General features: G+C 55.6%; 1 protein-coding gene across 1 annotated transcript; it reads left to right on the top strand.

The window, feature by feature from the left end:
- The first annotated feature begins 495 nt into the window (after positions 1-495).
- Positions 496-11,830, top strand: ADAM15 (ADAM metallopeptidase domain 15). The gene is made up of 23 exons (XM_007948615.1): positions 496-574; positions 1,736-1,839; positions 2,477-2,553; positions 2,940-3,018; positions 3,198-3,274; positions 3,371-3,563; positions 5,747-5,812; positions 5,895-5,963; positions 6,041-6,210; positions 6,346-6,430; positions 6,930-7,078; positions 7,162-7,336; positions 7,598-7,690; positions 7,820-8,124; positions 8,208-8,403; positions 8,655-8,732; positions 9,174-9,246; positions 9,472-9,610; positions 10,026-10,095; positions 10,767-10,838; positions 11,236-11,307; positions 11,577-11,701; positions 11,788-11,830. Exons 1-23 carry the CDS (start codon positions 496-498, stop codon positions 11,828-11,830), a joined length of 2,589 nt encoding a protein of 862 aa, XP_007946806.1.
- The last annotated feature ends 1,103 nt before the right edge of the window (positions 11,831-12,933 follow it).

Below are 12,933 nucleotides of genomic sequence, written 5' to 3'. Positions count from 1 at the left end.
TTAAATAAAACGCTCTGTACACGCCTGGTGTCCGCGCTTCGCAAGGGTCCGGAGTCATGGTGAACCAGAAGCCGCCTTCACTGGCAGTCGGGAGGGCTGGCCCGCCTGATCCCCACAGAGCCGGGCTGTGGAGATAAGCCGGGAGAGAGGTTGAGACCTGGGACTGGCAGTGCCATGACGCCCAAACTAGTTGGTCCCGGCCTGAGCTTCGAAGCTCGGCTCGCGCCCAGCACTGTGGCGATGGGGAAGGTGGCAATGCTGCCCAGCGCGGGCGGAGCCAGCCTTGTGGGCGGAGTCTCGGCTTAGCACCAGCTGCGCGACGGGGGCGGAGCCGCGGCTGGGGCGGAGCCTGGCACCCGGGATAGCCAGAGGAGGGGAGGCGGGGCCTGGAGGTTGCGCCGCGCGGCGGGGTGCGCAGAGCAGACCCGGCCGCCGCTGCTCGTCGGCGCGCAGCCCCGCACCTGCTGGCCTAGCCCGGTCTAGGGCGCCGCTGCCATGCGGCTGGCGCTGCTCTGGGCGCTGGGGCTTTTGGGTGCCGGCAGCCCTTTACCCTCCCGGCTGCTCCGAAATATAGGTGAGTCCCGGCCAGGAGTGGGCCGGGGACAGACTGGGAGGAGGCGCGGGGAAGTCGGGAGGCATTCGGTTCTGGGGGTCGGCTGAAGACCCTGGGAGAGCCTGGTGAGAACGCACCCTGCCCTGGTCCACTGACTCGATGCGAGAGACTGGCGACTTGGCGATGAAGGGGAGGCGGAATGCCGGCACCCCCAGCCTAGTCGGTTATCTGCGTGGACGCTGCAGACACTTTAAAGCTCTGGTACCAGACACCAAAGGACCTGGGTCAGCGCTCCTCACGATCGTGGGAGATGGTCACTGCTCCTCAGTACTGACGTCTTTGCTCCTCTGGGGCCTAGCTGACCGTTCCACCCGGTTCCAGGGCGCTGAGAGGGCACGGCTTGTAGGGTTTGACGGAGAGGTTTCTTCCCGAACTGTCATCCTAGGCCTGGACAGCGAGGCACCCATCACCCTGAGGCTGATGCCACCAGAAATCTGGCTGGGCGGGAGGGGGCTCTGGAGGAGCCAGGAGAGGAGAGAATTGGCCAGGAAAGAGGCTGGGACACCAGCTCCTCCTTGGAACTTTCACTTCCCGCTGCTGTCTTGGGCCGGGGGCCCGAGAGCGCAGGCGGGGGTGGAGTGTCCGGAGGAGAGAGGGCCATTGTGGGGTTGGGGTGGGGGAACGCCAGGAGGAAGCGGAGGCTGTGGAGAGCGGGTGTGCCTGACTGGGCATCTGGGTGTTTAGGGAGGTAGGAGTGTTTGCACTGCTCACCCAGAGATGGGCGTTCCCGGCATCTCCGCTGTGAAGGAAGGGGAGGGTGAATGGGCACCCGGCCACAAGGCTCGCCTAGTCCTTAGAGAAGGCGTTCCTTGGGGGGATTGGGAGGGAGGAGGAATAGAGGGAGGGTCCCTCTGGGAACCCGGGATTGGCCTGAGGGTGTCTGGGAGGAGCGACAGGATGAGTTTCTTTTCTGAGGACTGTGTGGATGGGTTGGTGGGTTGAAAAGAGTAAGTTGAAAAGAAGGACCCCCCTCCCTCCATTCTCTAAATTCCAGCATGCTGTACAGGGGCCCTTCAGAGATGGGATGTGTTGGGGGCTGGGTGGGTTGGAGGGGACCAGCCACTCTCAGCCCTCATGCTAATGATCCCAGCACTCTCTTGGGGTGTTCTGGGGACTCTGCAGGTGACACTGAGGAGCAGGAAAGGCCAGCAAGGGCACTGAGTGGTCCCTTGGAGCCTCAGATCCTTCAGGACCACCTCATGCTTAGCCTAGCTGAGGTGCTTCAGGTGAGCTTCTCCTCTCTAATAAACACACAAATACACCCACCACCACTCTGTCTACCAGCCCCTTCCCCTGCCCCCATAGTCAGGTGTCTGGAGGAGTGGACCTCATTGTAGCAGGTCCATTCCAGGTCTGGCTCACTTTCTCACTGCACCCCAGCACCTGGCTTCACTTATTTCCCCCTCCCCTCTGCACACACATCTGTCAGCCTCATCCCTACCCAACCCATCCCATCCATCTCCACTGAGGAAATTCTGAGGCCAAACTTGCTTTTTTGGCCTCATGTTGTCAGTTCTCTCAGTGGGGGTACTTCTTGGATAGGATCAGAGCCTCACTAACCCCCACCCCCCCAATTCTAAAGCTGAGTCAGAGGAAGGGCTGGGACCTGCACTGGGTCCTCCACGATGCTTCCTCTCTGGGCAGGAAGCCGAGAAGGGGCGGCTCAGATACCTTCCTTGACCTCCCAACACAACCCCCCAGAACAATGCCCCAGGCCAGGCAGGGCTTCCTGGCCCCTCCCTCAGGATCCCCCCTCCCCCAATGATCTAATCGCTGGTGCTCTCCTGAGATGAGGTTTTCTGTTAGAGAGGGTACGAGTTATGGGCAAGGCCAGGGAGGTGACATGCCCTCTGGTGCCCACAGACCAGTCAGCCTGAGGCCCTGAAGATCAAATTGGAGCTGGACGGTGAAAGTCATATCTTGGAGCTGCTACAGAATAGGTAATAATGATGATGGTAATTATAATAATAACAGAACAACATGGTTGACAACTTGTGTGCCAAAGACTAAGTGCTTTAGCTCATTTAATCCTCATAACAAACCTATGAGGCAGACACTATTATTATTATTATTGTCCTCATCTTATATACGAAGCCAATGCACAGAGAAGTTAAAAAAAACTTGCCTCAGGGCACATAGTTAGTGTGGTGAAAACCAGACTGGAGCCCAGATAGCCTGGCAGAGTCTGTGGCCCAGTGACTACACTCTGCTGCTCCTGGGGGAGGCTGGAAGGCTGGGGGGGTTGCCATCTCCAGGCCTCCAGCCTGTCACTGTACCACCCTGGGAGGTGGTCCTGACACTCTCCTTTTTTTTTCTTCATCCCTAGGGAGGTGGTCCCCAGCCACCCAACCCTGGTGTGGTACCAGCCTGATGGCACTAGGGTAGTCAGTGAGGGATATATGCTGGTGAGTCAGACACCCTTTTGCCCTTTTTCTGGTCTGGAAGAAGGAGGGAGCGGGCAACTGGGGGCACCATCACTGGAGGATACAGAAAACACTGCTTAGCTTTCACCAAGAGGCTAGACTCCGGGTTCAAATCATGGCCTATCCTTCCAGTTGGCATTAATGTTGTTTCTCTGCTATAGGAAAATTGCTGCTACCAGGGAAGCGTGCGAGGCTATGCAAACTCCTGGGTTTCCATCTGCACCTGCTCAGGTCTCAGGTACAGTGGTGGGTAGATTCCATGAAGGTGGAGGGGAGTGAGGAGGCACCAGGCATGGAGCTGAAATGCTCTCTGACTTCCTGCTTCTTTTCCTAGGGGCTTAGTGGTCCTGTCCCCAGAGAGAAGCTATGCTCTGGAGCTGGGGCCTGGGGACCTTCTGGGTCCCCCTGTTATCTTCCGGATCCAAGACTTCCTCCTGCCAGGCCACACCTGTGTCCTGAGCTGGGGTGCATCTGTGCCCACTCAGGCTCCACCAGAGCACCCCCCGAGACAGAGCCACACTCGCCGGGTGAGGATGAATGGCGCAAGAGCTAGGTTTCAGGTGTATGGAGGGCTGACCCCTGGAGCCTCAGTGCTATTTGTCAATAGTAACAACAGCTCCTGCTAATGAATATTTTCCACATACCAGGAATTTTGTGAATATTTATCTTTTATTCTTCCCAGCAACTCTAGGAGGTAGGTACTATCAATAACTTTACTTTAAAATGAGGAAACCAGCTCAGAGGTTAAGTGATTTGCCCAAGGCCACACAGCTAATAAATGGTACATCCAGAATTCAGACATAGATATTTGACTCAAACTCTACATTTGTCTTATGATGTCATTTGCAAAGAGATCTCACTTGGGTATGGAAATACTTAGCTACTAATCACAAAGCCCAGTTTCCTAATTTGTAAAATGAAGATTAAAAAAAAAAATACCTGTTTATCTTATAGTTTCTGTGAAGATTAAATGAATCAAAATATATATATATACATACATATACCTGTACATATATGTGCAAAAACCAAACTCACTGCCATTGAGTCGGATCCTACTCATAGCAACCCCTCCTTGGGTTTCCGAGGCAGTATCACTACAGAAGTAGGTTGCCCAATGTTCTGGTTACCAAGTGCTGCTCTGACAAGAATATTTCCCACAAATGGGATGGCCTTAACAAACAGGAGTTTATTCTTAAAATTTGGAGGCTTTAAGTCCAAGTTCAAAGTGCCAGGCTTTAGGGGCTGGGTGAAAGCCCCTCAACCTTGGGTCCAGCTCTGCCTCCTGCTCCTGGCCCACTGGAGCTAGAGGCATTTCTTCACTCAGACAGCTGCAGGCTGCTGAGGCTGAGAAGCCCCAAGGGTGACAGGTAAAAAGGCACAGTCCCGATGTTACCAAACCACACGGCAGGCCATTAACTTAAGTCCATTGTAAGTCCCAAGGTCAGCAGAGCATAGCAGGCTGCTGAGCAACAACATGGCTACATGCAGGGTCCAAGCGTGCCATAGGCTAGAATTCTCAAAGCTTCTCCTTATATACAGGAAGCAGACCATATCCCAAAGGCAGCTACTCAGCTGCTCCCAATAGATTCCACCATGGAGTTGATCACCAGTCTCATCATGGGGAATACTACATTCAGCTGCCCAGCCACTCAAACCAGGCCCAGCTAAATTGACACACAAACATAACCATCACACCCAACCTTCCTTCTGAGGAATGGCTGGTGGGTTTGAACCGCCACCCTTCTGGTTAGCAGTCAAGTGCCTTAGGCACTGTGCTACTGGAGCTCCTTGTATGTACATATACATACATATACATATATATATATACACATATACATATATATATATATACACACACATATATATACATATATGTTGTTGTTGTTGTTAGTGCCGTCGAGTCGGCCCTGACTCATAGCGATCCCTCCTTGGGTTTCCGAGGCAGTATCACTACGGAAGTAGGATTGCCCAACCTTCCTTCCGAGGAGTGGCTGGTGGGTTTGAACCGCCAGCCTTCTGGTTAGCAGTCAAGTGCTTTAGCCACTATGCTACCAGAGCTCCTATATACGTATATGTGTATATATATATGTGTGTGTGTGTGTGTGTGTGTGTGTGTATACACACACAACACACATACATACATATGCATATATATATATATATATACATACATATATATATATACATATATATATGTCAGGGTTGTGCCTGACATAGTAAGCATTGGATAAACCAGGTACTGCCAAGTTGACTCCAGCTTATGGTGACCCCCATGTGTATCAGGTAGAAATGTGCTCCATAGGGCTTTCAGTGGCTGAATTTTTGGAAGTAGATTGCCAGGCCTTTCTTATGAGGTGCCTCTGGGTGGACTCAAACCTCCAACATTTAAATTAGCAGCCAACCATGTTAACTGTACCACCTAGGGATTCCAAGTACTCAATAGTCGCTATTTTTTTTTTTTTTAATTTGGAGAAAGCACTGAGTTTGGAGCTAGGAAAGTAGAGCTTAACTACCAGGTTTATAATCTACTTCTTGACCCCCTTGGGCAAGTCCTGGACTCTCTGGATCTCAGTGGTTCATCTATAAAATGGGATCTCCACCTTCCTCTGACCACCCAAGGTGGGAGTGGACACAACTTGGTCAGCCCTATGCAGCTGTTGGCAGTGAGCAGCGGGGTGTGTCTGATGCTCTTTCTTCTCCTTGTCCACAGTGGAGGCGGGATGTGGTGACGGAGACCAAAATTATTGAGCTGGTGATCGTAGCCGACCATTCGGAGGTGAGCTTGCTGGCCTCAGCATGTCCTTCCCCAACCCTCACCAGTCCTGCCGTTCTTCAAGGTGACCTCCCTTGGCCCACAGGTCCAGAGGTACCCAGACTTCCAACACCTGCTGAACCGCACACTGGAAGTGGCCTTCCTCCTGGACACAGTGAGTGCCAGGCTAGACAGCCTCTCTGTGGCCCCTGACCATGGGAACCTCGTTCCTGAGCCCCCATTCTCTTTCAGTTCTTCCAGCCCTTGAATGTACGGGTGGCACTAGTGGGCCTGGAGGCCTGGACCCAGGTGGACCTGGTGGAGATAAGCTCGAACCCAAGCATTACGCTAGACAACTTCCTCCATTGGCGCCGGGCAGAGTTGCTGCCTCGATTACCCCATGACAGTGCCCAGCTGGTGACGTAAGGCCCCCTGGCTCAGCCACCAGGGTCAGCTCTGTCCTGGCCAATTTCATACTCCTTCAACTCTTCACCTGAGGCCCTAAAGCTCTGCCCCTTTGGCTTCAAGTCCTGACTTTTGACCTCTCAATCCCACAGTGCTACTTCATTCTCTGGGCCCATGGTGGGCATGGCCATTCAGAACTCCATCTGCTCTCCTGACTTCTCAGGAGGTGTGAACATGGTGAGGTATTTCCAGGTCTCCTCCCCATTCCCAATTCAATTCACCCCAGCTGTGGTATCATTTATTCACTGAAGCCCTACTACAAGGTTACCCAGCCCCAAAGCTATAGGTGTAGGGGTACGTGATAGGGCCTCTACTGTCAGAGAACCCCTCACTTGAAGCCAATTCATCACAATGTACATGTCCACAGCCTTCACCTATGAGGTGTTCCCATTGCTTGGGGAGGGGAGAGGGAGCAACTGAGGCCCAAAGTGGAGTGATATCCCAGGACCACAGAGTGAGAGTGGGAGGCCAAGCTGGCTGGAACCTGGGTTTCTTGCCACCCAGGCCTGGGCTATCCTCCTACTTCAGAAGCAATCAAAGAGGTAGGCAGTGCCAGCTGAGCGCCCAAGAGGTCAGATGAGGCAAGAACAGGACTAGTCAAGATGAACTGGGCTACTGTTCTTTATGGTGGAGGCAGGCCGGGGCTGGACCTGGGATATCCCTTCCCCACTGACAGGACCACTCCACGAGCATTCTGGGAGTTGCCTCCTCAATAGCCCATGAGCTAGGCCACAGTCTAGGCCTGGACCATGACCTGCCTGGAAGCAGCTGTCCCTGTCCAGGTCCAGCCCCAGCTAAGAGCTGCATCATGGAGGCCTCCACAGAGTGAGTAACAGGGATGCAGGGAGGGGCTGGGGCAGTGGGCAGGGAGAGGGCCACAGCTCAGACCTCCTTTCCACCCTCCCCAGCTTCTTGCCAGGCCTGAACTTCAGTAACTGCAGCAGACAGGCCCTGGAGAAAGCACTCCTGGATGGCCTGGGAAGTTGCCTCTTTGAACGGCCACCCAGCCTGTCCCCTACAGATCCTGTCTGTGGAAATAAGTTTGTGGAGCCAGGCGAGCAGTGTGACTGTGGCTTCCCGGATGTGAGCCCCCTCTCACCCAAAGCCTTGCCCCACTCATTCTTGTGCCCCCACCCTGGCTCTTTAGTTCCTGTCCCAGCCTCCTAAGCCTCTGCCCCTCTCTGGTTCCTTAAGGGGCCTCCCAAGCTTCTCCCACCCTGCTGTCTGCAGGGAAAGCACATGGACTGTGGGGCTTGAGCTCTCACTTGCTGCCTTCAGTCTCCTCTGGGAGGATGGGTTGGAGATTAGCTCCAGACCCAGCCTCCTCAATGCCCTTGCCCACAGGACTGCACAGATCCCTGCTGTGATTCCTTCACCTGCCGGCTGAGGCCAGGGTCACAGTGTGCATCCAGTGGGCCCTGTTGTCAAAACTGCCAGGTAGGTACAGACTGGACTGGCCATCTAGAGCTCCCCTGCCAGGGGCAAGCAGGGAAAGGGTCATTCTGGCCCCCAGGGCCTGGCTGAATTTGCCCATTGCCCACACTAATGCTTGTTCAACCTCCACAGCTGCGCCCAGCTGGCTGGCAGTGCCGTCCTCCCAGAGGTGACTGTGACTTGCCTGAGTTCTGCCCAGGAAACAGCTCCCAGTGCCCCCCTGACGTCAGCCTGGGGAATGGCGAGCCCTGTGCTGGTGGACAGGCCGTGTGCATGCAGGGACGTTGTACCTCCTATGCCCAGCAGTGCCAGGCACTCTGGGGACCTGGGGCCCAGCCTGCCTCATCTCTTTGCCTCCGTACTGCCAACACTAGGGGGGATGCCTTTGGGAACTGTGGCCGTAACCCCAAGGGCAGCTACGTGTCCTGTGCCCCTAGGTAAGTGAGGGAAACCTGCTCTTCCTATAGGTTTGTGGGCGCCCTGGCCCTGCCCCCACTGACCCTCTGCCCCTTCTTCTCAGAGATGCTATCTGTGGACAGCTCCAGTGCCAAGGGGGTAGAGCCCAGCCTCTGCTAGGGTCAGTCCAGGACTTGATCTGGGAGATGCTGGAAGCTAATGGGACTCAGCTGAATTGCAGCTGGGTGCACCTGGACTTGGGCAACGATGTGGCCCAGCCCCTCCTGACTCTGCCTGGCACAGCCTGTGGTCCTGGCCTGGTGAGCAGCCTGGGTGGGCAGGGACATCTGGCCTGAGACGAGCAGGGCCCAGGCCACATTAACCACTAGTGTAAAGGGCACTGAATCTGAGGGGTGTTCTGATTCTTCAGATTGAGCTAAGTCCTGTCATCTCACTGAGCCTTGGTTTCCCCATCTGTAAAAGCATGGGTGTGACCTCAGCCTTGCTGGCCTCCAGTCCCAGAAAACCTTTGTGAGAATGTGATCTTTGTTCTTCTCTCCCCATTATGCAGGTATGCATTGATCATCGATGCCAGCCTGTGACTCTCCTAGGGGCACAAGAGTGTCGAAGCAAATGCCATGGGCATGGGGTGAGCTGCCATAGGGAGGGGGCAGGGATCCTCTAGGGATCAAAAGGCTGATGGGCTTTGGGAAGAGATATACCTGGGTTCTAATCCCTTGCTCTACTACTTCCTAGCTGTTCATCTTAGGTCAGGTTGTTAACCTCTCTGAGCTCAGTTTCCTCATCTGTCAAATGGCCATAACGATAGTACCTGCTTCATGGGATACATGAGGCAAGTGTGAAAGCTTCTAGCACAGCACCCAACATATAGAAGGTGCTCAGTAAATGTTACTTTGATCTCATTTTCCCTGGCATGGCTACGGGCTCCCTCTTTCCAGGGCTCTGGCTCTCTGGACTCCTCATCCCCATGCACCCTCCAGATGTGGGAATCATATCTTGAAAAAGCTGGGGACAGGCAAACACAGCTCCACGGTTCAGAGCTCCTAATCACTCTCCCTGTCCCTTGTAGGTCTGCGACAGCAATAAGCACTGTCACTGTGAGGAGGGATGGGCACCCCCTGACTGCACCACCCAGATCAGAGGTAGCACAGAAGGGGCAGAGACTACAGAGAGGGGAGAGTGCCTCATCCTTTACCTTCCCCCTTGGCCCTGCTTTTTCTGACCCCTTTGCCTCTGGTTCCCTGACTCTATGTGGCCCCTGACTCCTTAACTTTCTCTGTCATTGACCTCACTTCCTGCTCCCTGTTCCTTCCAGCATATAGAGTTCATAACCCTTCCCACATTTAAACCTAACCTCATCCCCACAGAAACCAGCTCCCTGACCACAGGGCTGCTCCTCAGCCTTCTGTTGTTGCTGATCCTGGTGCTGCTCGGTGCCAGCTACTGGTACCGTGCCCACCTGCGCCAGCGGCTCTGCCAACTCAAGGGACCCAACTGCCAATACAGGTACCAGCCTCACCTCCCTGCCCCCAACACCCTCCACTGGGGACACCAGCTCTGGAACTTTGTTCTACCCTCTCTGCAGCCCCCACCACCTGGTTCCCCCGCACCCTAAACTTGCTGACTGCCATACTCCACACACCTCCCCTTCCTACATGTAATGCTGTAACTCTTCACCTTATATGTTACACCCTTGTGGGGTAGCTAGGATGTCAGGATCCCCTGCTTCAGTGGTGCTGGGCCAGTGGCACCCTCCCTCAGCTGGTCATGTCCTCTCCTCAAGTCTCCTCACTTAGCAGAAACCTCACATAAGATCCTCTTCAAAGGGCTGCAAAGGGTTAACCCCTCTCAAGGGAGGCATATGGGTGGAGAACAGGGTCTGAGGCTGGGCCCTCTCCCTTATTGCCTTCTCCATGCTCAGGGCAGCTCAGTCTGGTCCCCCAGAGCACCCAGGACCCCCGCAGAGGGCCCTGCTGATGCTAAGCACCAAGGTGAGTACTGGATGACAGAGAAGAAGGGGCCCAGCTTGGCCTGGCATCCCACTTAGGCCCTTGGGTGAGGAGGCATTGAAGGCTTTAGACCCAAAGAAAAGCTAGCACTGTCCAAGAGTCAGTCAAAGGAATCAGGGCACCCCAGTCCTCCCTTCCCTCCCCTCCCCACCTCTCCCCTCCCTTCCCTCCCCCTCCCCTGGCTGCAGGTGGAGAAGCTGAGTCTGGCTTGCAGTAGGGGAGGGGCGGTCACTTAGAAGAGGGTCTGCTGAGCTCTTTGAGCTGGCCAAGCTGGTGGCTTTGAGAGGTGGGTCTATGTGTGCTCCCAGCAGTGGCCCCTGGAGGGCACAAGGGGGGTGGTGCTCAGAATGGCCCTCAGTGCTCCAGGACCTGCCAAGGCCCAGGTCATCATTTAGAAGGGCTGGTGAGTGTCCCTGCCCCTAGCCCTCTGGATGTGATGACAGGAGTATGCATGTGAAAGTGCCCTGCATGCCCACTACACCACTGTCGCCCCCCTCTGCACGCAACTGAATAACTGCACGAACAGGCCTGGCTGCCCCTGGGGTCCTGGCTGCCCCTCCCTGAGCACTAACCCCTGTCTGCCACATGTGTCTCTCTGCTCCCTCTCCCCTCCCCACCTCTATGCCCGCCTGCTCCTCTTGCTCTCTCGGCAGACTAGTGCTCTCGGCTTCCCGGCCCCTCCTTCCAGGCCGCTGCCACCTGACCCTGTGCCCAAGAGACTGCAGGTAAATCTGGGCCAGGCCCTCCCTAGCCAAGAGCAGGTGGGAGGCTTGGTACTCAATGGCCATTCTCATCCCTGCTCCATGCCAGTGGGACTCTTCATTGGTGACCAGGGTGCCCCTTAATCCTCAACACTCAACCCTAGAAACAGAAAAGGGTGAGCCTCCAGCATTGGTTTCTACCACCATCTGGTGGTCATTGGCAGGACTGCAGTTGGTGACCTACCCCTTGCTCCCTTGAGGCATCTTCTGGCATCCACCCAAGCCCACTATGCATGCCCCCACTTTCTCCCACCCCTTAATTGACTGGCTTTGCATGTTTACTTGAACATCTCCAGGGAACCTCTGCATGCCCACTGCCTGTGGCTGCGCTCTCATGGCCACTGCCCCTCTCTCTGTTCAGGCCAAGCTGGCTGAGCGACCCAATCCCCCCACTCGCCCTCTCCCCGCCGATCCGGTGGTGAGGCAACTGAAGGTAACAGTGGGGAGAGAGAAGGGCATGGCCCCTCTCCCCACCTAGGCTGTGGTGCTGGTAGCCTTTGAGGTGGTGGCCATGGTAAGATGCCCCCTCTGTGCCCAAGGGCACGTATCCCAGTGGTGACTTTAAAGGTGACAGGTTTGTGTGGAGACAAGGGTGCCCTTTGGGTGCTGCTCCCAAGATGAGTGGTCCCCGCCGCCTGTGCATCAGGGGGTGGGCAACTTAACACCCCCTCCCAAGCCAGCCTCCTGCCTTCTTTCTCTCAGTCTCAGGGGACTGGCAAGCCCCCACCCCCAAGGAAGCCATTGCCTTCTGACCCCCAGGGCCGGCGCCCATCAGATAACCTGGCTGGCCCAGGAACTAGAATTCCACCCCAAGTGATACCTTCCAGGTAGGCAAGGAGGGGCGCTGAGAATGAGGGGTCCATCAATTGGTCTGGCAAAAAGGAGCCTCTGACATCCATTTTCCCTAACCCAGGCCAGCACCACCACCGCCAGCAGTGCCTTCCCTCAACCTCTGACCTCTTCTATGGGTCGGCCACCTCCAACGCCGACTTAGGGAGGACTTCAAGAAGCGGATCCATCCATTGGAGTCCTTGGGATGACTGAAGGAGATGACCGAAGGAGACAGCCTAGATGCGGCAGAGCAGGCCTCTTCAGACACCAGACCACCACGCGCTGGGGTTGAGGAGGGGCTAGGGGCTGGTCAGGGCTGAGGGAGGTGAGAGAGCACAGCCTGTCTGCTCGGCTGCAATAAACGTGAGATCTTGGAAGCGCGCCTCAGAGCCTGTCTGTTCTGGGAAGACCGGGTCACCCCTGCAGCGGTTCCAGGTCTGGCCGCCAGGAGACGCTGCTGCCTCAGTTGAGGGCAAGCGGGAGTTGGGAGGGAGTCCCAAGCTAGGTCAGTGTGCGTCCCCGGGATGCTCGCAGCTAGGTTTTGCCCAGCCTGGGATGTCTCTCGGCTCCATCCTGTGTCACAGGAAATTGTTCGCTCCTTGCCACCCACAGTCGCCGAGTCCTCGCCCCCAACACCGTGCAGCCACCAGGGACAGTTACTGACAAACCAGCTAGGCCGTAAGACCCGTGGTACCCACCCTTTGACCAGTGACTGGGAGAGGTGGATCTGGCTAGCGTTCTCAGAGCCCCAGAGCCGGGGCGGAACGGGGCGGCGGCTCCCACGGTCCCAAGGCCGCGCACCTGCCTCCTCCTCGTCTCCCGCCCCTACCTGAGGGCTCGAGAACAAAGGTTCTTTGAACAGGTCGCAACTACTTCACGACTTCATCTTCAGGGCTGCCCAGAACGATGGTGTGGGGAGGAGGGAGGCAGGCTCTAACTCTAAGGTGGGCATCGGGCGCGCTACCTAAGGCTCCACAGGGAAAGGGGGGAGTGTCCCAGGAAGCGCTTTTGTCCCTTCCAATCGCGCAACCCCAGTCTGGCAGATGTGCAAAGAAAAAGGGGGCAATATGCTCAGGTGGCTGTACAGACCTCAAGGATCTTCGCCGTGCTTCACTTTTCCCTGTCTGGAGAAAGGGAGCATGCCTCTATTTAAAGTCTTCCAAGTTTAAATAAGGTATTCTACCCTGTACCACTCCAGACTTTCTCAAAAAAAAAAAAAAAAAAACTT

The sequence above is a fragment of the Orycteropus afer genome, unplaced genomic scaffold, assembly GCF_000298275.1.
Source record: "Orycteropus afer afer isolate SDZICR_OR568_19922 unplaced genomic scaffold, OryAfe1.0 scaffold00217, whole genome shotgun sequence".
Lineage (NCBI taxonomy): Eukaryota > Metazoa > Chordata > Mammalia > Tubulidentata > Orycteropodidae > Orycteropus > Orycteropus afer.
This window is presented reverse-complemented; position numbering and strand designations above follow the sequence as displayed.